At 35.3% G+C, this 20,890-nt stretch overlaps 4 protein-coding genes across 7 annotated transcripts; 2 read left to right on the top strand and 2 right to left on the bottom strand.

Moving 5' to 3' along the window:
• Positions 1 to 153: 153 nt before the first annotated feature.
• LOC148179503 (sensory neuron membrane protein 2-like) lies at positions 154 to 2,821 on the bottom strand. Of its 4 annotated transcripts, none has more exons than XM_088029780.1 (10): positions 2,747 to 2,821; positions 2,040 to 2,215; positions 1,836 to 1,993; positions 1,636 to 1,783; positions 1,337 to 1,591; positions 1,075 to 1,289; positions 827 to 1,023; positions 641 to 759; positions 465 to 590; positions 154 to 368 (listed from the first exon to the last, which is right to left on the bottom strand). In XM_088029780.1, the coding sequence occupies exons 2-10, from the start codon at positions 2,166 to 2,168 to the stop codon at positions 210 to 212; spliced, it is 1,506 nt and encodes a 501-aa protein (XP_087885906.1). In that variant the 5' UTR covers positions 2,169 to 2,215; positions 2,747 to 2,821; the 3' UTR covers positions 154 to 209. The 4 variants fall into 4 exon arrangements, with proteins under 4 accessions (XP_087885906.1, XP_087885907.1, XP_087885905.1 ...); XM_088029781.1 differs by lacking the exon at positions 2,747 to 2,821 and adding an exon at positions 2,478 to 2,529; XM_088029779.1 differs by lacking the exon at positions 2,747 to 2,821 and adding an exon at positions 2,351 to 2,441 and having other exon boundaries at positions 2,040 to 2,299.
• Positions 2,822 to 3,178: 357 nt separating this feature from the next.
• On the bottom strand, positions 3,179 to 13,392 carry frac (faulty attraction). The gene is made up of 12 exons (XM_088030313.1): positions 13,085 to 13,392; positions 10,736 to 10,786; positions 9,522 to 9,701; positions 8,613 to 8,987; positions 7,626 to 8,549; positions 4,641 to 7,580; positions 4,384 to 4,596; positions 4,163 to 4,283; positions 3,830 to 4,112; positions 3,680 to 3,782; positions 3,504 to 3,631; positions 3,179 to 3,456 (listed from the first exon to the last, which is right to left on the bottom strand). The coding sequence occupies exons 1-12, from the start codon at positions 13,137 to 13,139 to the stop codon at positions 3,286 to 3,288; spliced, it is 5,544 nt and encodes a 1,847-aa protein (XP_087886439.1). The 5' UTR covers positions 13,140 to 13,392; the 3' UTR covers positions 3,179 to 3,285.
• Positions 13,393 to 14,414: 1,022 nt separating this feature from the next.
• On the top strand, positions 14,415 to 15,437 carry LOC148179501 (transmembrane protein 70 homolog, mitochondrial). The gene is made up of 3 exons (XM_088029999.1): positions 14,415 to 14,695; positions 14,743 to 14,985; positions 15,179 to 15,437. The coding sequence occupies exons 1-3, from the start codon at positions 14,504 to 14,506 to the stop codon at positions 15,371 to 15,373; spliced, it is 630 nt and encodes a 209-aa protein (XP_087886125.1). The 5' UTR covers positions 14,415 to 14,503; the 3' UTR covers positions 15,374 to 15,437.
• Positions 15,438 to 15,886: 449 nt separating this feature from the next.
• Positions 15,887 to 19,721, top strand: LOC148179500 (catalase-like). Its single transcript, XM_088029798.1, has 2 exons — positions 15,887 to 16,099; positions 18,133 to 19,721. Exons 1-2 carry the CDS (start codon positions 16,049 to 16,051, stop codon positions 19,579 to 19,581), a joined length of 1,500 nt encoding a protein of 499 aa, XP_087885924.1. The 5' UTR covers positions 15,887 to 16,048; the 3' UTR covers positions 19,582 to 19,721.
• The last annotated feature ends 1,169 nt before the right edge of the window (positions 19,722 to 20,890 follow it).

The raw sequence follows: 20,890 nt of genomic DNA, 5'->3' as shown, positions 1-20,890 counted from the left end.
AAATTTGTGTTTTTTTCTTTCACTCACCTTGTTATTCCATGTTTTATAAGAATAAAATGTTTTTGCACCTCAAACAATAAGTTTCTGCAACATTTTTTTCAACATTATTGCAGTCTCAAGCAGTTCTTTTTTCTTAAAATAAATTGGAGACACTTCAATGTCATGTTTTAATTTAATGTCTAAAAGAAACTACAAGTACGTTTCAAACTTTAAGATGATCGTTGTTGCCATATAAAATAAGTGCTCAACATCACTGTAACTGTTGAAGTTATACCAAGAAATGCCCATTTAGAAATATCCACAATTTTTACTGTATCGAAGTACGATTCTTTCAACTTGTTTATGTATTTGTCTGGTAACGAAACGTCCTGAAACAAACAGTTCAGGGTTATATTATTATCGAAATTACATAAATATGGACTTTTAAGTTGGTAATTTATTGATTTCGTTACAATGTGACTTACTTCTTCTACCCATAAAAGAGGCAATACGGTTCGGGGCAGATTTGTGGTGGATCTTATTCCGCTAATGGGACGAAGAACTGCATTCATCTGAATCCTATTTTTAGCTTGAAGAGGTGTTCCTGTGTCCTATGATATCTTAAAATTTATCATATGTAGAAACAATTGTTTTGTATTACCGGTTCTATCAATAAAAAAGTTCGGTGTAGTTCTTCATTAGGTAAAATCCCATCTACAGCCTCCAAATACGCAGTGTCGGCCCACAAGAAGTGTGGAAACGAAAGCAAAACGGGAGCGTCTGCAACACGAAATTTTAAACTGGGAACATTTTACACTTTTGTTCAAAATTTGTAATAAAAACTTACCGATGCACGGCTGCAAATCGACCACTCCATCCAAAAAGCATGTTTCTTCTCGATTAACTCCTTTCGTCTGTTTATCACAGAAACAGTCCTCTGTTTCATTCTCGTCTTTCGATCGTAGCGTTAAATTGTTTGGAGAAAACATATAACCTTTGATATCTTTATAAGAATCTTCTTTTATAAATTCGATTTTTACACTTCTGCAACCACAGTACAATACAAATAAAAATTTCGGCAGTGTTTTCACTCACCTGCAAATATCAGTCGAGTACATGTCAAACGTATAATTCTTTTCTATTTGTGGAGGAAACACAGTACCGTACGTTCCATTAATTTGATCACATTTACTGCTTTTCCTCCAAAAGTGCGTATAAATCGAATTATTCAAACTGACTATTCTTCCCAAAACCCGTACATCGTCGATACCATCTCTCATCGTAAACAAGGCGTCGTCCGTATTATTTTTCTATAAGAAAATTTTTATTGTGATTGTAACATACGAGTTGGTCTTACATAACGAAAAAATGAGAAGATTAAGGAATCATCTGGTAGTTTCTCCACATTCTTTTTAGTTTCGCACATTCTGCAAACGATGGTTCTTGGAATTTCGCACAGAGAAAAGTGTCGGATACAGAAACGCAGCCCGTCAAATAAAGCGTCTTTCACTCTTACTTTAATGAAAACGGAGCTCATGTTAGGGAAGATGTCAGAGAGGCATTGGGATATTAGACCGGCTTCTCCGAGGTCTTCTGCGATTTGTAAAGTACCCTACAAAGTAACTTTAATTTGAAGTGGTGACAAAAACGTCTTACAATCAAAGGCAAATTCAGCATTGTTACAAAATCAGTGTCCGACAAGTTTCCAGAGGCTTCTTTATCAAACTCAAATATTTCTCGTTCTCGGTAAGAAATGGTGTCTTTTTCTTCATTCTTATGATTGATTGTCTTTCGCCGATGTTCTCTGAATTAGAATATATTAGATAGAGGATTTGTTACGAGTTGGAGGGTATTACTTGTAAACGTAAGGTCCTACTTCTTTAAGGGCTGGTTTTTCTCCTTTTAAAATGCCATCGGGGTTTTCCACATTGAAAAGATACACTTCAAAACTTAAAGGAAAAGGTATTTCGACAAAATTATCGAATTGCTCCGTTCCTCTAACTAGTCTCACATTCTAAAATGCCAGAAAGGTAAAAAGTGGAGAAAAATAACACACTTACCTTAAATATTTCACTTTTTATTATCCCAGGAATAACATGAGTTATCAAAAAAACTGCTAAAATGGTAAGAGCTGCGGAAATGATTAATAAAACTAAAATAATTCTTGATTTCAAAGAAGGAAGAAACATTTTTCATGTCGTTCAACACATTGAATGTCCAATTGTTTGAAGGATTTCTGAAATAAAGAATAATTCTGATAAGATTGTGATGTTGAAGTTCTATTGAAGTTGTTATTGACCCGGCCTGAATACCTGCATTCCTACAAATTTAGAAATATACTTTTGTTAAATTATTAATTTGTTGTTACGACCAAAATCAAAAAAAGTAGAGTTAAACGTTGTGTAAACAGCAATTTCGTCGAGTGACCGCTTTCATAACATGCATGTTTATCTAGGTAATGCATTTTTTCTATAAATAATAATTCATGTCTTATCTACCTTTTGTGGGTAATTTTCTAGTCTGCAACTACAGAGTTATCAAAATTACGGCAATTTTTATAAGTGCCGTTTTTTAATAAGGCCGATCATTACTTAATTGAATGAAATTGAAGGTCTGTTTTTATTCAGGGGAAATGAGAACTTACAAAAGTTAGTTTTATCAGTAGAGTCGTAACTTTAGTTGTTTTTGAAGATATGTATGTAAAGTGGTTACTCATGTTGACAAACATATAATTTGAATATTAAATAATAGCTATTTCGTGACTTACCGCAATGTAAAAAATAAAGAAAGACTCACAAGTTTGCTTTAGAGAGCTTAGTGAACAGGTAAGCATGTGCAAAACTGCAATTGAAATGGATAATGACTTTACTTATTGTTCTCTTATCGTTTTTCTACACATATAATTTCAACGATATTTTTATACTAATTCACTTTAAAACGATAAACAAAATTCGTACCATTTTATGGTGGTATTCTTTCCACCTCTTTTATAGAACGGTTTTATTACCACCCCATGAAAAATAGTATATTGTATAACAAGTGTTGAAAATGTAAGATTTCACACGAGTTTTGCAGAATTGAGCCACGAGCCGTAGGCGAGTGGCTTAAGCAAACGAGTGTGAAATCGAATTTTCACTACGAGAAAACTGTATGAAATGTGGCATATTTTATAGTGGTCGTCGGAAAATAAAATTTAGGCTCCTTTATAGTTAAGATTTATTTTTTAAATCGTTACATTAAATACGAAAATATTGGCAGTTATACAAAATAAGCAAAATGACACTAATAAAATTCTTGAACATAAACTTAACAACACTTCTCGTACCAGTCAAAATATCTGTGTTTCTGTCGTAAATGAGGTGGTAAACGACTTCCACTGTGTATTTTGTGAGGCGGAATTCTGTAGCTTTGTGCCTGTGGAGGACGTGTTACTCTGACATGTTTCCAGTAACAACCAGCTTCACTAGTAATTTTTTTCTGAAAGACTTAGAATTAATAATTGTTCCAAAGTACCAATTACTTACGTTATAAGCTTCTGGGGAGCTCGATGTGTATTGTACTCCGCTCGGACATACCAAAACAGCTCGGTAAGGTTCAGCCATTCGCTTGAAATTGGAGACAGCCGAATTTGAAGGAATTACATCAAGAACTTCTATAAATCAACACGATCAATTTAAGGGTGTTAGATTTTGGTACCCACCTCTTATATCTACTGTAAAATGGCAAAAAGCTCGATTTCCAGCTTCGTCACTAGCTACGTAATTTACGTGGTGTAAACCAACCCCGAAACTGGTTCCCGGCTCCTAAAATTATCTTTCATTACCTGAATCTATTATAAATATCATTTTACTCTTGATTTGTAAAGAGTGGCGATCCCAACGTTATCTTCAAACTGTGGTTCCTTCCAATACACCAACTGACTAGTATGGCCACTGGGTAAAGTGTACTCCATATTTGTGGGGCATCCAGACACCACTGGGTCTTCTATGTCCAACACTGTGATGGTTAATTTGCAAGATGTTGAGTTCGATTGTACGGAACCATCTTGTTCTGCGAAAAATGTTAATTCTGTCCGTCCGGCTGGTAGTATCGTGCCTAGTTGCATGCCCCAACTTGGGTCAGACCTCACGTCCCTAAAATTTCGTACAAAGTAAAAAGTTTACGCTAATTCAAAAGGAAGTACTTCATCCAATTGGCGTTTGTTTCCGGTTGAGGGATCTTAGCATACATGTGTCTTTGTCCTGGGGGTAACGTATACGTCAGTTGACCGTGGCCGGGGCATTTAATGAAGGTGTGCCCAATGTCTTAAAAAAAAGGATTATTGAAGAATCAGTTGAGAAAGTTGTACAACCAATGATGCATTTGCATTGAATGAAGAAAATTTTGGTTTCTGATAAACATTACCTCTTACACAAATATCTTGGAACCTATTTAACACATTATGCGGTTCCCACGCCAAATCGTCGCCACACGTTAACGTTTCGTATTCATGCCGCAACTTATAGCCCTTCCTGCAATAAATCCGGCACTGCTCCCCGGTGTAAGTGTGTCCATGGTTACAATTACTTGGAAGAAGCCATCCGTTTTTAATCGGAGGTAATCGTGGACAAGCTGCGGCTAAAACTACTGGTAAATAGCCTTCTTTGAACTTTTTGTCTTACCGGAACAAGAAGGTCCGGGCCTTTTCCAGCTTCCATTCGCCTGGCAGATTCTTACCGAGTCTCCTCTAAGTTTGAAGCCCTCGTTGCACCAGACCATGCATTTTGATCCTGGTGGTATAAAATTGGAGTTGTCAGGATTAGAACATTGAATAACTCCGTCTTCTGGTGCGGGTGGTATTGGACAATTTATGAAATTTTGGAGTTTGCAAGATCTACCATCGTTTTGTAGAATGAAGCCTGTGTCGCAATCACATTGGTGCCCTCCTCGGTAGTTTCTACAGATCATTTGACAATTTCCGTTGTTACTTGAGCACTCATTGACGTCAGTGCATGTTCTATTATCGGAACTTAGCTGGAATCCGATGGGACACGTGCATTCGTAAGATCCTGGTACATTTTTGCAACCATGCGAACAACCCCCCCGATGAATTTTACATTCATTAATCTCTTTGCAAGTGAGCCCGTTAGGTCTGAGAACGTAACCTGAGGGACAAAAGCAATGGGGCTTCCCGTTAATACTGCGGCATTCGTGGGAACACCCCCCGTTGTTGCGCAAACAGGAATTTTCTTCAATGCAAATTTTTTCATTGAGTTTATGTCCTACAGGACATGAGCATTTAACATTTCCATTGATGTTTATGCAGGTGTGGGAGCAACCACCGTTATTAACCAGACAAGGGTTAGATTTGAAGCAGATTTTCCCAAATAGTTCGTATTCCGGGGGGCACTTGCACGTGACTCGGTCATCGACAAACTCGCAAATATGTGAGCAGCCTCCGTTTTTAATGGCACATGGGTTCTGTTTAATGCAAGTTTTGTTTTCTAAACGGTAGCCTTCGGGGCAGAGGCAGTACACCACGTTGTGCTCAAAGACGCACTCATGGGAACAACCACCATTTTCGGTGGTTAAGCATGGATCTACCAGTAAACATTCTTTACCAACCAAGCTGTGGTACTCGGGACAGGAACAGAGCACCGTTCCATTTAGATTTTTACATTTGTGAGAACAACCCCCGTTGTTTGTCTCGCAGGGGTTGTTTACAACACAAGTTTTACCTTGGAGTTTATATCCACTGGGACACAGACAGTACACTTGAGTACCTTCTTCAACACACTCGTGAGAGCACCCACCGTTGTTGATTGAGCATAAACTGATGCGAACACAAGTCTTGTCATCGGTAAGATTATAAAACTCCGGGCATGAACATTTTGGTTTGGAGTTTACGTTCTTACAAACATGCGAGCATCCCCCGTTGTTGTCAGAACAAGGATCCACCAAAATACAATTTTTTCCATCACCATTCAAGTAGTAGTTGACAGGACAAGAGCACCGGACGTCTTCTTCCTCGTGTTCGCACGTGTGAGAACAACCCCCGTTCTCGTTCTTGCAGAGATCTATCTTTTCACAAAATGTTTCGTTGATTAACTTGAAACTGTTATTGGGACATGAACAAGTGACTTTGTTATGTTCAGAGGAACAGATATGGGAACAGTTTCCATTGTTTTCTTCGCATGGATCTATTAGAACACAGGTCTTGTTTACCAACTTGTGGTCCTCCGGACACGAACAAGTAATCTCTCCGTTGTCATCTGAGTAGCACTCATGTGAGCAGCCCCCGTTGTTGATCAGACACGGATCTTCTCGGTAACACGTCTTTCCTTCTAAGTAGTAGTTTTCCGGGCAGTTACAAGAAAACTCGTCGTTAGTAAAACTGCAAAAGTGGGAACATCCGCCGTTGTCTACCAAGCATGGGTTTTTCAGAAAACAGTGCGTTTCGTTACCCAAGTGGTGTGTTTGAGGACAAGAACACACAATTGAGTGGTTGAAGGAAGTACAAACATGAGAGCAACCTCCGTTGTCTTCTAAACACAGATCGATCTCAACGCAATACGTTTGATTCTTTAGTTCATGCATTTCGGGGCACATGCAGTTCACTTCTTCGTTAACATATTCGCAGAAATGGGAACAGCCTCCATTGTTGATAAGACACTGGTTGATTTTAACACAAGTTTTTCCTTCTAATTCGTATCCTTCAGGGCAGCCGCACTCAGGTTTACCATCGATATTCGTACAAATGTGGGAACACCCTCCGTTATCAATGCATGGGTCTATTTGAAGGCAAGTTCTGTTGTCTTTGTCCAACTGAAATCCCTCATTACACTCGCAGGAGAATGACCCAAGTGAATTTTTGCAGACATGCGAACAATTTCCGTTGTTGACAAGACATTCGTTGACGTCTTCACAGTTTGCTCCATCTTCAAGAAGTTGGAAGCCTGGCTTACAAGAACACTCGTATCCTCCTTCGTTGTTCTCACATAACTGATCGCAGTAGTTGAAGTGCTTCTGTTCGCACTCATTTATGTCAACACAGGTTGCTTTGTCTTCATCTAACTCGTAGCCGTCGTGGCAAAGACAACGGTAGCTACCATCCAAATTTTCACATTTCTGTGAACACTTGTTGTCTTGGAGACACTCATCTACATCACTGCAAGTTTTGAAGTCGTCGTTTAACGAGTAACCTTCGTTACAAGAGCAAGAGAATGATCCTCTGGAATTGATGCAGTTTTGTGAACATCCGTGGTCACCTTCGCATTCATTGACGTCGTCACAGTTAACACCATCACTACTGCGGACGTATCCATTGACGCAGATGCATTGGAAGTCGCGGTCAACGATAGTGTGGCCATGAGGACATGAGACTTTGCCACAACTGTTGTTTCGGAGAACAACGTACCCTTCTGGGCACTCGCAGTAGAATGTCCCTACTCTGTTAACACACTTGTAAGCGCAGGGGTTGGAAACACACTCATTAATGTCTTGGCAAGTGTTAAAATCTGATGATAGTTCGAAGCCTTTGGGGCAAGTGCACTTGTAGCCACCATCTGTGTTTTCACAACCGTGGGAGCACTCGGAATTTCCAGTCTCGCATTCATCGAGATCTAGAAAGAAATTTAAAATTCGAAGAGTTTAGTGTTAATACTTACCAATACACTCCCCTTTGTCGTTGAGATAGTATCCGTCGTCACAATCATCGCCTTCGTCTTCGTCGTCATATTCATCATCTTCGTCTTCGTTATCGTACTCTTCGTAGTCTCTCTCCGTGTTGTTTTCTGAAGCTTCTTCAGTTGTGGTAGGTTGTTCTTCAGTGGTGGAAGCATTATTAGTGTTAGAATCAGTGTAGTCGTTGTTTTCAGGTTTTTCAACAGTTACTTCTGTGTAATTTTCTTCGTAGTCTTCCGAAGGAGCGTTTGCTACCGTGGTCAGAATGTTTTCACTGGCTTCTGACTCTTTTTCGGTGTTTACTACTGGAGTTCCGATGGTAGTTATGTCTTCATAGTCCTCCTCTTCATTGTCATCGTCATCTTCATCGTCGTAATTTGTTTGTTCGGTCTCAACTTCTTTGGGGGCGTTTATGACAGGTGCGGGCTCAAAATATTCTTTCTCTGGAGTCTCTTCAATTCTGTTTTGAATCACGTTTGTATCAACTGCATTCTTCTCGTTGAAAACGTCGTCTAGTCGTAATTCAGGCACTTTATTAACCGATTCTTCGTATTCAGGCGGTAGTTCTGATGTGTTCTTTTCGTGAATACTTTCAAACGTCTCGTTATCTGACAGGTTCTCTGTGTTATTGTGTTTCTCATCTGGAGCTTTAGTAGTGACTGCTTTTTCGGTTTCTGCTTCGTAATCCTCGTCTTCGTATTGATCCTCAGACTCGTAATCTCCGCCTCCATCTCCATAGTCGTCTTCTTCGCCATAGTCTTCAATATCATCCATTGCCATTGCTTGATCCGCCAAAATCTCTCGGATCCTCTCTGTCGCATTCTTCTTACAAAAGTACGATCCTACGGTATTCACACATCCGTGACCGCAGCTTTCTTTAATCTTCGGATCTGCGCACTCATCCACATCTACAAAATTAATGCTTTTGTAAATTAAATATGATTTAAACGCTTAAAAGAGAAACTAATCACCTTTGCATGTCTTCCAATCTTTGCCTAATTGTAAACCTATTGGACAAGTACAGTATACTCTTCCATGGGTGTTAATACAGCCATGAGAGCACCCCGATCTTCCTTCATGGCACTCGTCTAAATCAGTGCAAGAGTGTTTATTAGCGGCCAATCGTATTCCATTTCGACATTTGCAAATGTAGGAGCCGTAAGTGTTTTCACATATTTCTTGACAGGGGCCGTGACCGTTTCTTAATAAACATTCATTGATGTCTTCACAAGATTTTCGGTCGGGTAAAAGACGGAAACCTTCCGGGCAACGACAACGGAATGAGCCCTGGAGGTTTATACAGTTTTTTTCGCAGTTGTGGGATCCTGTGGCACATTCGTTAATGTCTGAAAATATCATGTTTTCGACGTTAAAATTTCAATTCTATTTTGTTTGCAATAAACTGCAACTTCATGACGAAGAGTTAAAAGAATTAAAAGGCCGCGAATTTTAATTTGAATTTGCCTCAAACTTGAATGTGGGTAGGTCATTCTTATTTTTTTAATGAGATGCCGTTGAGAAAATCATTAGTTAATAATAAAGAAGAAAATTTAGACAAGAAGTGCGCAAATTCTGTTACAAATATTGGAGAAACACATTTTTACGCGTAAGAATGGTGGAGCGTATTTATTAACACTTCTTTGATATGATGCCGTCAGTATCCATGAGCATAAGTGCACTTTAGCACTTTTACACACAAAAATATCGCTTCATTTTAACTCTTTCAGCTTACAAAATCAATGACCTAGCAAGGATTGGTAATTTTTCATTGGTACGGCAAATCAATACTTTATTAAAACGTCGCGATCTTTCTATAAGACGATTTGTTAACACATAGATGTACAAACATTTGCATTTATATTAATTTATGACTCTCTTACCTACACATTTGTTTTTTTCAAGAGTAAATCCTTTGAAGCATTTACAAAACGGCTTCCCCTTCTTCATATAACACGTGTGTTCACATTTTTTCCTAAATTCCTTCGGACAATTTTTGGTTGAATTCAAATGAAGTAATTGTGAAGGTGTTGTATTTGGACCGTCATCTTGTGAATACGCCTCTGCAAGTCATAAAACACGTAATTACGCGATACTGAAAACGATGAATGAACAATAACTGTCATTTTTTTGTCTTCATTGAAATCATATTTTTGGTTATTCATACTAGTGAGTCATTACCTGACTTTTCAGTAAAGATACTACTGTGCACAAGTAGTTGAAAAAATCATTAATGAGTGATGTACTTGAAACTAAAACTTGGTAATCTCATCAAAAGAAAACATGTGTAGCAGTCCGACCGATTACTGGATAAATTATTATTTTGAGGCCCACGTGTATCATGCCAATGACATTTTTATGCTAACATTTGCTCTATTACTATAATGAATGAATCGGATACAGTTTCCTGAATTTTTGTGTTTCGCCTACATCCAACCGAGAATGTCTTGTAGGTACAATTAGAAGTTGCATTACAAGGTATCATATTACAAAACACTGTACTTAAATTGTGTTTTATTTAAATGCAACCTACGTCTAGGATAAAACGAAATATATGGCTTTTATTGTGACGCGAACACAAAGTGGAGCTAAAATACAAAAACTATGAGTTTGGCAGTTGAGAAAAGTTACAGCTATATGTTGGAGCAGCTTAGGCATTTTTATTGTTTTGGGTAGGATGTGAATTATTGTCGTATCCAATTAACATCCTGGTTAAAAAAAGGACTCATTGTCTGGCCACTGTTGGACAATTGTTATGGTAAACAATTTTTATTATTTAGTAAAGTACAAATTTTAAATAAATATCCTTCTATTGTAATGAGTTCAGCCATATAAGGATCTCCCGGCAATTTATGAGACACATTTTATCGGATTTTATATCATTTTCTAGACATAATGTGTAGCTCTTTATTGATAAAACATGTTCTGTCAGACATGACTGATATTTCAAAACGAGAGTAGAGTTCTACATGGTTTGCATAAAAATGTAAATCTTTCTAGGAAGGATAAAACGCTCGAGCTTTCTGACATTTCTAAATGATAAATTAAGAATTTATTTCCTAGCCACTTTAAGAAGCATAGAATGACATGAACTTACCTGTTGTTAAAAAAGTACCTTCTTCGTTGTAACAGCTGCAGCAATGGTAGCCTAAAATATTCAAAAGATGATTATTGATTATTGATTAATATAGTTTCTTAGACGCTTAGTTCCTAAAAGGAATTAGTTTTTCGCTTGTTGATTTTTTCTTTGTAATGGTTTTGTGTCTCTACCCTTAGTAAGTTACACTACCCCATTTTTCTTTCTAATTCATGGCAAAAACTTCCTTACTCTTATCTTATCTTGGTAAAATATTTTTTCCTTTAACCTAACCAAGAACAATATTATTCAAAATCAAATTTCCTTTGCGTAGAAAATACGCCATGTTTACATAATAAAATGGAAACCAATAAATATACGATTGATTGATTGATAGAAAAACGTCCTTCCAATAAGAACTATCATTTTTATAACTGCAATTAAATTTACGTTCACCAGAGAACAAAAGTATTTGCAATTAAATTAAGACAACCACCGCAAAATCCGGCAAAAACAATAATTTAAAAGTGATAAATTGCTGTCAATGGACAAAGCAGAACCAATTTACATTCAATAATGCAAAAAAATTACCAACGCGCTTGTGCCCAAATGTGGGAATTTCGAGAATTTCTTCTTTCTAATTTTCGTCATAAGTAATTAATTTTAACGCTCTTAAGCATTCATGTGACAAGTTGTTTCGAAACAAATACTCCTGAAGATATTTTTACTCATTCTGTCTATTACGATTTTATAATTAGCTTAAAATTTACGTTTAAAGGACTTTCAAACAAACTGCCGTTTCGGAGATTAAGTTACGTTATAAAATCTATTTCATCGACATTTATTTACTGTAATTAAAAGTAAATGTTTAGCGTTTCTTGTAATTATAAACAACTTTTTAGAATGACATGAAACTAATTAATCATTAATAGAACTATTACTTTGTAAAAATAACGCAATTGTAAATGCGCGACAATAACAAATTAGAAGGTAAAAAGATTGGTAATTTGTTTGGATAAAAATGAGCATAAAATCTTTCATTTTGCAGGTATTATTAACATAGTTGCACCCTGAAAATTAAAAATAAGTAAAAATAGATGACTAGTGTCAACATGTGATGGTGCTTAAGCACTTAAGTATTTCTTCTACTTTTGTGTTGTCTACTGTAAAGTACAACTTATTCGTTTTACATGCTAAACATTTTTAAGCGGACAATAAAATGACTGAAAATTATTATCAATTGCCTTTCTTTTGATATGAGGAAGCGAAATTTATGCAACTGTCTGCATTAGAAAATAGGTAACTACCTAAATTTAAAACGAAATGTATTTATATCTTTTTAACATTGGCGGATGTGACGAGAGACTGATGTGACATTTTGAGAAGTGGAACGTTTAAGACAAAAATGAGATTTTTATAAAGACAATAAAATATAAAACCAAGTACTCTGAATTATTGTTTACATGACGAAACAACGAAACACTTCTTTGTTTGTACTTTATGAGCAATCATTCTGAAAACTATGCGATAATTTGAGAGTCATTTTTATGTGTAACACCCACAAACAGGAAATACATTTTTGCGTTTATGTATAAAAAAAAACAATTTGTTTAATAGCATCAGCGGTTTCCTCATTTTATTTTGTTTCTAGAACATTGTACACAAATCTAATTGTCCCTTTTACTTTTTCTTAAAAAAACACACTACCATTTGTGGTATTAGTAATAAATAAGCATTACCAATTCATAAAATACTTTGATACTGATAGTGAAAGGGGATCATTATGAGAATCGCGCTTGCATCTCCCATGACTAACAGAATTATAGACACATTTCTCTAAATAAACCCATGAAAGTGATATTTTCTTATTACGATCGTTAAATGTTTGCTACTGTTTATTATACGGAAGTTTTTTCTGGGTAAATCGTTCAATTATTTGAATCCAAAACGCGGTTTTGTGGTGAATTTACATCGTTTTTGTAAACTTTCGACTGTTGGTTTACTGACCTGGGTTTACAGTCTCTTCACTTTTCTTAATTGTCAAATTGTATTCAAAATTTTAATTTTTGTCACAATGGTGGAGTGTTCTGCTCTAAATACCCTTAATTTGCGTTGCACCAAAGATTATGACGCTTTTCACGGCAATTAAAATTAAAAGCGCGTGTGATTATAATTATATGAAATGTTAAAAACAGAAATGACCACACTCTTATGACTGTTTATTAATAAATTTAAGGGGTGCAAAAAAGTTAAATATAATGCCCAGTCCCTGCGTTAAAAATCATTGTTAGTTAAATTATTGATTTTTAAGCATCCAATTTGAAGTTAGCCTTTGTGCGAAAAAGCAATTAAAAATTCACAACTACTTACAGAAGACAAATATTAATCCAGTTAAACTAAAACTTTTGTCTAAATTAAAATGCATACTGCACTTTTATTGAATTATAAGACCATTTGTTGCACGAATCAGGAATCACTGGCGCCAAGTTTGAGAGAACGGTGATCTAACAACCTGCACTGTTGCATCCCACAAACTACTGAACAAAACTAGGAGGTCCACTTCTATCATGGAATTGCTTCGTTACCGAATAAGAAATCACGCGTCACATTCAAATGATTTTTCATTCAACTTCATGAAATGGAATCCTATCACTTTGATCTCAAGATGTTTGAAGAATTCGTATGCATTTGTCTTTCGCAATGATTCCTCGGAAACGATTGGAAACAGCTAGAACTTATTGATCAGTTCATTTACATATTATTTAATATTTAAATTGGTTGTGTGGGACATACGCATTTATGTGCTGTTATACGTCTAGACCAACATTTACAAGATTCTCACTTGCCTTGCGAGAATTTTGCTCCATGAGGAAATGTGTGATGAACATGTGGTATTTTCTAGGAGCCGAAATTTTGTCATGGGAAATAGGTTTTCCGATTTATGTGTTTAGGAAGTGTAAAAATTTGAAGGGAGCTTGGGAGATTGCCAATTTTTAAGAAATTAAATTGAATTCCATGAAATTCCGTGAAAAATATTTTTGGATATTGTCTATAAGATTCGCATTAGATAGTTGCGGTTGCTGCAACCGATTAATGAACAAACAAAGTCATCATGTTTTTGGGTGGTCTTATAAAAAGGACGCAAATTTCATTTGTCAGTTATTTTATAAATTTCTTGATTTGAGCATAATTTCAATTTTTACAGTTTAAAAAGTAACAAATCTAATTTGTCAACGAAGCTTGATCAGTGAAAGTGATCCTTCACTTTCGATCATATCTTGCGACACCATTTCAATGGCATCTGCATCTTTCGTTTGTGATGCATAAAATTTACTTTTTTTATCCAAAAGGTGTCACTATTTTTTTATCTTAATGATTAATTTGCGAATGCGCGCCGTTTTACTCTAGTTCTACATTTCAACCACTTTGAAAAGAAGAAATAAAATATGATAATAAGAATAAGAAATACCCAAATAAAACATCTTATAATCACATACCAAATAAATTGAAACGTGGTTAGAATTAATAAAAATGAATAAAAAACATGTTTTGGTTTATGTTTTATTTTTAAATAAAGCAAATGTACACGACAACACGTACAACTCAAAATAAAATCTACTTATTTAAAAAATTGTAATTAAAAAACTTCACAGGTATGTGTAGCTAGGCAGTCAACAATACACTAAAACCAGGAAGTTGCATAGGTCCGGTCACATGAATTTGACGTCTGTCAAATCCCATCGAGCATGTTGTGAAATTTAAAGGTTAGAATCTGTAAATACGCCGAAAATGTCTTTGCGCCCCCTTATAACAGTCCTCCCGAGACTTACTAGAACTCTAAAACCCACCACAATTCATCAGTTGAATCCAAATCACAGACCTCAAGTCTTATGGTTTTCATCTGATCAAAAGTCGCCAGAGTCAAAGCAACTGAAAGAAATATACTATGGAATATTAACCCCCCAAATTAAGGCCGTTAAAGTAGGTAAACAGCCTCGTGTGAATTATTTGTTAAATTACGGTTTTAGGTGTTCTCGTTGTCGTCTAGTATAGTTGGACTGGTTGGACAACCATTTCTTTATAGCGCAATTGTATCGACTGGTAATGTACCGATTATAGTTGCAGCTTATTCCTTCATAGGATTTTTTACATTGGTGACACCATTATTACTTCATTTAATAACAAAGAAGTATGTGACACATTTGCTGTATAAACCAGAGACAGATAGTTATATTGCAAGAACAGTAAATTTCTTCTGTATCACAAAAGAGGTGGGTATTCAAATCTGCATACCTATTAACTAGTTTTATGTTTAATTTAAAGATTAACACTTAAAATTTGGACATCCTCAAAAATAGTAGTTTTTCATTATCACTGTTTTATATATTTAAATTTAAAATTCATGGAAACCTGTGAAGTATTGTTAATTTTCATACTGCTAACTCATTGTTTTTTATATTTCAGACAGAATTCAAGACTGATGCTGTGAAAGTCCCTGATGTTCCAGGAATGTTTACGACGTTAACGGCAAATGGAAAACCGTTGTTTTTGGATCCACGATTGTTCGAAAATCCAGATCATTATGCTAGAATAATGGGCTATGATAAACCAATAGATTTCAAATTGTATGAAACACCACCCATAGAGAAAAAAGATTAAATAATAAATATTTAGAGAGCAGTAGATACTTGTAAATAGAATGACTAATAAAACGTTGATCATATTTGTTTTAACTCAGTTGCGATTTTTGCTACATTTTTTTCTTTCGATTGTTTAAATGTTTCACTATTTGAAAAACACGATTTTTTATTCTTAATTTAAACTTTTACGGCATGTTATGCATTATTCAACAATGAACCCCTTCATTTGAATTCAATGAAACAGTATTTTGGAGTTCAAGGTTGTAAAAATGATAGGTTTTTTTTAATAATTGTAATGGCAGTTTTTGATTTTCTTAGAATAAATCGGCTTTACTGACATTTCGGAAAATAAAGGCCATTTTACACGTTCTGCTAATTGGTGTTAAAGTTTTTTTTTTCTCGAAGTGTATTGTTCTTTTTTATTTTTTTTTGAACTTGTAAAACCAATTTCCATGAATTATTATTAGAGTAAGTAAATTTTACGGCCCTCTCGTAACATGAATAAGCACTTTTTGTTCTTGTTATCAATCGAATCCCCCTACTCCCCCGACGCCACTGGAGATCACGTGACCGGTTTTCGTCAAGTTTATAAACACCCATATTTCTGAACTTGTCACATTTTTGTTCTGTTTGTTGTCAATTTCGTCTTGTACGTACATAAAATCGTCGTTGTGTCTTGTTAAAAGTCAGAAATATGTCGGACAAAACTGTTAATCAACTGTTGGATTACAAAAACAATACAAAGGTAGGTTAGAATTTTCCATTTTGCTTAAAAAAAATGCCGTCATTTGTTTGCATAATTTAACAAATGAAATTTAGTTGCTCATAGGTCACTTGATAGAATCACCTAGATAATAACTAATTAACAATGTCAAGTGGGGCTATAATTACTTGTTAATATCCATCTATTATAGAAACATTTACCGGTTATATAAACAATAGAAAAATTTAGAAATGAGTTCTAGATGAAGGTGGTTAGAAATTTAGAAATGTATTTTGAACTTTGGAAGAGAAAAATAAACGATTGTTTGTACAATGGGTAAATATCATTAGGTCTACATAAATGTTCAATTAAAAGTTTGATCACTGGTCCCTTCACTTTTATTTCTTTTTTACAAAAATGTTTAGAATAATCAACCTAAAATAATTATAGATTATTTAAGAGAACATACTTGGGATTAAACGTCAGACTGACATAATAGTTTAAGGTTATTTAACATAATTTATCAAAATGTCACTGTTGTCTTGGTAATTTTAATTTTATCACCCTAAAAACTTTGGGCATGAAATTTGAAACTTAAATTTTGACATCGACTCTTGAGGCCGGGAAACCGAAGTAATCAATCGATTTCGAAACGACTACATTAAAACAAAAACAAATTTTTATCATTTCAGTACAAATACAATGACGAGCAAATTGTGGACATTCGGTCATCTCCTATCGTACAATCCAATGTAAATTAAGCTTTGCTGTCCTGATGACATTTATGATATAAGTTTCCAGATTTATTTGTTCTTAATTGTACGATTTTTTTTATTGATCGATTCTATTTATATTTCGATCGATCTCCATGAATAGAATATACAGTCTGATATCACGTTTTTTATTCATGGATTAGATAGTTAACACAAAGTTTTAGAATTTGTTTGTTATCAGCAGTTTTTTTTCCAGAGTTAAACAAACCGGCGATTAGATGACTGTAATTTAATGGCAACCTTTAACACTTTTTATGTATTACACGTGGATTTATCTAATTATTATCATTTTTACTAAATATGTAATATCATCGTTGTTTGTTTATTGATATTGAATACATGCCGAGGGATATTTTATATCAAAAAAGCTTTTTTATGTTTGTGCAAATTCCCACAGCTTCAATCTCTTATTCAACAAAAGCCTACTTTTGGGACCTGTTGAATGACTGCATGGAGCCAGTTTACTTTCACTTTTGGGGTCTATGTAACGTATTATGTAATTTTTAAATGGAGTGTCTCACAATCTCATAAATTAAAGTGTACCTATTATTTTGTCGGCTTTTTTTTATTGCAAGAAAGATTATTTTCACTATCGAGCAGTGTTTTCTATGCAAACAGTTTATGTTTATACCTTTATGGGACGTACAATAATACTTACCAATAATAGTTCAAGTACCATTAAAGTTTAAGGGTCCAATTATTTATTTTATTACAGTTTTTAATATCATTTTTTTTTATATAGCAACAATTTTTTAATTGCGAAATTTCTTTAAACCGATTTAAAACGCTGATAATTTTTTTATCAAAGGTCTTCTCATTTGAAGTGCTTCTATTATTGTTTTCTAAAATAAACATAGATCGAATGTTTCCATATCTTAATTTTCGAGTTCAAGGACTACCTTTTGTTGACGCCACTAAAATTGAAGAAGCTAAAATTTGTTTTGCAAATAAACTGGTTTTGCATTTTAGCAAAGTTAACACCAACAACACCGCAATGAGAGCTCTGAACGACGCTCTCAAATAAAAATTCTTATTTCGTAACGGACTAAAAATTACTGCTTTTTTGTTGTTAGTTATACATAATTATTAGGTATTCGATTTCTAATTAATTCAGTAAAATGTAGTTCGAAAAAATTCTGTGATTACTTGCAGTGACAATTTTCTGGGTAGTATTTACATGCTCTTTGCATATTATTATTATTATTACTGTTCAACGATTAGATAAGATATTTGTTTTTATATCGCCCCAATAACATCTTTATCAAAAACCACTGATGGACATTTCCTTCCGTTTGTTTTCAGGATGACTCCTCGGTAACCACAGGTACTGGGGCTCCTATCGGAGTGAAAGATGCTGTTTTGACTGTGGGTCCTCGAGGACCCATGCTTCTTCAAGACAACAATTTCATTGAAGAAATGGCTCATTTTGACCGCGAACGCATCCCAGAGCGTGTTGTCCACGCTAAAGGAGCTGGTGCTTTTGGATACTTCGAAGTAACTCATGACATTACAAAATACACCGCCGCCAAAGTATTTTCGAATATTGGAAAAAGAACACCAATCGGAATTCGGTTTTCGACAGTCGCTGGTGAGGCGGGTTCTGCTGACACCGTTCGCGATCCTCGTGGTTTTGCTATGAAATTCTACACTGAGGATGGTATTTGGGATTTGGTTGGTAACAACACACCGGTTTTCTTTATCCGTGATCCGATTCTTTTCCCTCATTTTATTCACTCTCAGAAGAGAAACCCTCAAACTCATGTTAAGGATCCTAACATGTTTTGGGATTTCATTACGTTAAGACCTGAAACTATTCATCAAATTATGATTCTCATGTCTGACCGTGGTATCCCTGATGGGTTCCGCTATATGAATGGTTATGGTTCTCATACCTTCAAACTTGTCAATGCTGAAGGAAAATCAGTTTATTGCAAATTCCACCACAAAACTGACCAAGGAATCAAGAATCTAGACGTCAAAAAAGCGGCAGAATTGAGTGGTACTGATCCGGATTACGCCATTAGGGACTTATACAACGCTATTGCCAACGGAAATCACCCATCTTGGACAACTTACATTCAAGTTATGACAGTGGAACAAGCCACAGCTTGTAAATTCAACCCCTTCGATTTGACAAAAGTTTGGCCCCATGCTGACTACCCCCTCATCCCTGTGGGTAAATTCGTTCTCAACCGCAACCCTGAGAACTACTTCGCTGAAGTCGAACAAATCGCATTCAGTCCTGCCCATATGATCCCAGGGATTGAACCATCACCCGACAAGATGTTGATCGGTCGTCTCTTCTCTTATGGTGACACCCACAGACATCGTTTGGGGCCAAACTACTTACAACTTCCCGTCAACTGTCCCTTCAAAGTTCGTAACTATCAAAGAGATGGTTTTCAAGCTTTTAGTAATCAAGGTGGAGCTCCTAACTATCATCCAAATAGTTTCAACGGTCCTGATGATGACTCAAGAAGTAAAGCTCTAAACCCACCATTTGCAGTCTCTGGAGAAGCGACTCGCTACGACACTGGAGACGAAGACAATTATAGCCAAGCTACAGTTTTTTACCAAAAGGTTTTGGACCAAGGAGCGAAAAACAGATTGATTGCTAATATCGTTGGCGCTATGAACGGCGCCGCTGACTTCCTCCAAGAACGAACGATTAAAGTCTTCTCGCAAGTTGACCCCTCACTTGGACAAAAATTGGCTGAAGGAGTTAAAACGCAAAAACGCGCCAATTTGTAAGGACATCAATTTTATTCCATTTGGGATTATTTTAAGTAATTTCGTGGTGAGTGTTTTTTGTGTATTTTTTAAGAGTAACAGGTGGAGTAATAACTTGTATGTGTCGTTTTACAATTTTGTAAATAAAAAATGTTCACCCACGTGGAGTTTTCATTACAATACATTGACGATTGTGTTATTTAAGCATTAAAAAATCACTTGAAAAAATCCAACTCATCACTGATAAAAGGAACGAAGGTTATAAAGCTTGACCTTTGACACGGAATGAGGTAAAAATAAAAATGCCCGTTGTTTGACTTCACGAAAAAATAGGTGTCGAATTTCCATTTCCATTAATGCACTGTGTGCATCAACAACATAAACATTATACTTGTTCGTTCTGACGAATTATAAAATGTAATAGATTTCAAAATTTAATTCCCAGGTCAGTAAGATTTATAATCATTTAACGAAATATTTAGCATACTTGTCCAAAGTAAATTATTATGTTAATATACATTATATCTTCTTATCAAATAATTCCATCAAGTTCATCTTTAATCTCTCCATAAACAAAAAAACAATGTAATCTTTGATGTACAATTTTCATGATTATTTTCTAAACAACGCCACGTTGACGTAGTGAATGTATACGTAATTTCCAGTCATGCACGTGGCGATTTTTTCATACATGCAAGTGCAGCAGAAATAAAATCGTACCTTATTTAAAGGTCAACACTAAAATTATAGTGTTATCTCGAATCAATCCAATATTCAAACATAATCATCATGTGAATAACCGATAAACTCATTTTTATAACTAATAATAATATAATTGTATTGATATTTGGATTGTTCTTTTTAATTTCTAACTTTACATTTTCTATTGATTATTAAAACACGAAAGTGCTACGTAATATGCGGGTCACGCCACTAATAGCTGATACTAGGAAGAAATAAATCCCGAATGGCGATCACTGGTAATTAAAAAAAATTGTTATTTTTCTGTTGAACAGAAAGGTGTGCTATGCAACCAGTAAAACACTACTGTTAAATCCATAGCAGCAGGTGTATTTCTGTTTTGTCAAATAAAAACTCATCACAATCCCCGCTGAAATTACAAATAAATTGACGCATCGCCTGTTTGATAGAGAATACTCAATCAAGTTGGAGATAAATTTACCCAACGATATTGAAGTAATTTGATGTCAAACTAAGGATTTTGTGAAAATAAGCGGTTTGACACGATCACATTTTTTCTCAATTTTTTACGAATACAAATTTGAGAATTTATTTTTAAACAAATATTCTCGTGGTAGCAAAATGGGAG

The sequence above is a fragment of the Gnatocerus cornutus genome, chromosome 2, assembly GCF_029298725.1.
Source record: "Gnatocerus cornutus isolate USDA-ARS CGAHR chromosome 2, icGnaCorn1.1, whole genome shotgun sequence".
NCBI classification, from domain to species: Eukaryota; Metazoa; Arthropoda; class Insecta; order Coleoptera; family Tenebrionidae; genus Gnatocerus; species Gnatocerus cornutus.
This window is presented reverse-complemented; position numbering and strand designations above follow the sequence as displayed.